Below are 2,817 nucleotides of genomic sequence, written 5' to 3'. Positions count from 1 at the left end.
AATGCTGGGAGGAGAAGCCGTAATGAATGATATTATCCGACTCATTGGAAAGTCGTAGTCATACACTTCTGGGTGTTGATGAGTTTATCATCTCAGGTTTGAGTCGTTCTTGAGCTGGCTTGATGGTAGTTGTCGTGCTGACCTCCAAATGTATGTATTTGCGGCGTTGGCTCGAGGAGATCTCCCGAATGGATATGATTCCTATCGGAAACCTGGTGTAGTGAGATGATATTGGTGCTTGAAAATAGTGGTGGTGTATTTTAGGTGAGTATGTGGGAGTTTATGGTAGAAAGGTTGAATGATGGTATACCAGTAGATGTGGGTAAGAGTGTAATGATTGGTGATGGTGGGGGAAGAGTTAAAGATGAGTCTGATAGAGACTTGAGGTTTGCTAATAATGTCGGTATTAAATTCATGAATGAATCTTTTCTTACCACACCTCGTTAACATCAGTTTCGACGACCATCGATGCCTTTTGACTTCCTCTTTGTTATCATGGCATTTTCCCTCAGCCATTACTTCCTCACCTTCTTATGGTCTTCGGCCGCCTCTCCAAAGGGTCGAGTCTTCTCCTCCTCACAGGTAAGTCCCGTCACTCACCATCGTCATCAACTCATCGTCTCAGTTGAAGTATTCACATCTGCCGGTTTGGCGTTGGGGTCGATCTTCATGTCGACTTGGCGTGTCGGCGCGGTAGTAGCCTCCTCATCCTCCTCCCCTCAGTTGAGTCATCGTCGTTGATCCCTTCAGGGTAGTCAATACCTCTCGGGCAGCTACTACGCCGGAGGCCATAAGGATGATCGACTATCCTCCTCATCGTCCCTTGCTGTTGGTTTCTCATCCCGACAATATGGTCTGGTCTACGTAATTGGTGATCGTCGTCAATCATGGTTGGAGTTGGCCGAGTCGACCTGTGATAGATGGGAGACCTTCGATGCCAGTCAGCCCCTCTTCGCCGAAGCCCCACCATGTCGGTCCTCATCAACTTGTTGTTGTTGATGTTCCCTCAGGTGTTGGTAAGTCGGTCGGTGTTGAGAAGTGTACGATGGACTTCAACACTCATCTGGCCGACCGGTAGATGATGTTGCCTGGCCTCCTTCCCTTTGTCGTCGTCGTACTTCTATTAGATGCATAATGTACAAGAGGCTGCTGATGTTAAGTTGGTGTGAGTATCTCATCATAGCATCCTCGAGTGCCATTCAAATCCTCATCGGCATTGCCCTCCTCACGACGAGTCTGTTGAAGTACGTAAGTCGGCGCTTTTATTTGCTCATCTGCCCTGTAGGTATAAACATTACTATGTGGTGATGTTATCATTCAGTGGGGTATTGGCTTGGTGTGGTATTGTCGGCTACTTCATCATAAGTTGGATGTCCTTCTATCGACTGGCCAGGACGGCCACCTTCCCCTACCCCACAGTGTCCTTCGCCTTCTTCGTCAACCTCCTGGCCTGTGTAATCCTCTACTCCTCCTCCACATCATGATCACCTTTTAGATGATCATCAGTTGGGCCGTTGCCCATTCGGTGATGCTCATCCGATCCATCAGACCATCAGATGAGAAGAAGCGAGGTCGTCATGGTCTCTTGGAGTGAGCAGCCCCCACCCCCCCTCCCACGTGTTGGTTATATCCTCTTCGTTCAGTTACTACGACGGAGGTGGTCATTAGTAAGAGTATCCGCATGACAACCATCATCAATACCGTGTTGAAGTCATCATCATTGGACTTGTGTTGAGGGGTTGCTGTCGCCGTCAGGGTCGGGGTGTATTATTCTCTTTCAGTGTTGGTGACATTATTCATCATCCTTGTATTCATCACTAATTATAAAGTCCACGTCTAACAACGATGACTTCTAACACGACTAGTGTCATTACTACTGATGCTGGTGCCGCTAATAGCAGTACCAGCACTGAAGGGTCTGTGAGAGATGACCTCGATTCAATCTCGCAGAGTGTTGTTGCCACTCCAATGAGTTCACGGGGGAAGCCGAAGAAGGCGGATCTGTCAACTGCTTCAGAGGCCTCATCCCCTCTAGGGGAAATGTCCCCTAAGAAGGACACTTGGGCTAGCAGGACCTTCGCCCCTGGTTCGTCATTCACGGCGACTATTGCTGTTGTTAAGGCTACTTTGGGTGGCGCCATTCTGTCCAATACCTATGAGATGGCAATTGGTGGTTATGTTTCTGCTATTGTCTTATTGATGGTGTTTGCTGTGTTGAATGTGCTTTCTATAGATATGATTACTAAGACTGTTGAGAAGACGGGCAAGACTTCGTACGCTACCATCATAGAGCACCTTTATGGTCGTAAGGTGCTGTACGGCTTCCAGATTGCTATGGTTGTCTTCTGTTTGGGTAGCAGTGCCTCTTATTTGGTAACTGTTGTCGATTCATTGGCACCATTGTTCAATCAGCTCACCATCGATGACCCCAATGCTTGGTATCATATCATGTTAACCTCGAGGTATTACTTATCCCTCATCATGTTGGGTATCGTCATGTACCCAATCTGTCTGGTTAAGAGTCTCGGCTCCTTGAGGTACCTCACTATTGTTAGTATTCTCGGTATGTTCTGGTTGGCTATCGTAGCCTTCTATCTCCTCGGTGAATATGGTATGGCAGTTGACTTCAAATATGGCCAGGCTTATGCTCCAATCAACTGGATTGATTGCCTGGAGGGTGTCACCACGTATATCTTCGGTTATTGCAACCAAGCTAATATGCCTGAGATCTACATGGAGATGAACCCTAGGAGTGAGAAGAAACTGCACTGGGTCGCTATCTGGTCTGCCATCATCAGCACTCTTGTGTACTTCGCC

At 47.6% G+C, this 2,817-nt stretch overlaps 2 protein-coding genes across 2 annotated transcripts in view; both read left to right on the top strand.

Annotated features, from left to right (window-relative positions):
* Pmar_PMAR012901 (hypothetical protein) overlaps positions 1-1,594 on the top strand; it is a gene marked incomplete at both ends in the record, with an annotated part of 3,331 nt that extends 1,737 nt beyond the window's left edge. Inside the window, 10 exons of the mRNA XM_002766124.1 lie at positions 1-51; positions 97-217; positions 265-399; positions 513-582; positions 626-693; positions 751-970; positions 1,011-1,074; positions 1,128-1,244; positions 1,286-1,454; positions 1,496-1,594. The exon at positions 1-51 is cut by the window's left edge and continues 4 nt beyond it. Coding sequence (XP_002766170.1) covers positions 1-51; positions 97-217; positions 265-399; positions 513-582; positions 626-693; positions 751-970; positions 1,011-1,074; positions 1,128-1,244; positions 1,286-1,454; positions 1,496-1,594 — 1,114 coding nt within the window. The remainder of the gene's footprint in view (positions 52-96; positions 218-264; positions 400-512; positions 583-625; positions 694-750; positions 971-1,010; positions 1,075-1,127; positions 1,245-1,285; positions 1,455-1,495) is intronic.
* A 185-nt stretch (positions 1,595-1,779) lies between these two features.
* The window catches only part of Pmar_PMAR012900 (amino acid transporter, putative), a gene marked incomplete at its 3' end in the record, with an annotated part of 1,239 nt that continues 201 nt past the window's right edge, over positions 1,780-2,817 (top strand). Inside the window, exon 1 of the mRNA XM_002766123.1 lies at positions 1,780-2,817. Within this exon, the coding sequence (XP_002766169.1) occupies positions 1,846-2,817 (972 nt within the window). The 5' untranslated portion in view covers positions 1,780-1,845.

This window comes from Perkinsus marinus (assembly GCF_000006405.1).
Source record: "Perkinsus marinus ATCC 50983 genomic scaffold scf_1104296973568, whole genome shotgun sequence".
Classification (NCBI taxonomy): Eukaryota; Perkinsozoa; order Perkinsida; family Perkinsidae; genus Perkinsus; species Perkinsus marinus.
The sequence above is the reverse complement of the archived record's forward strand: the minus strand, read 5'-3'. Positions and strand labels throughout refer to the sequence as shown.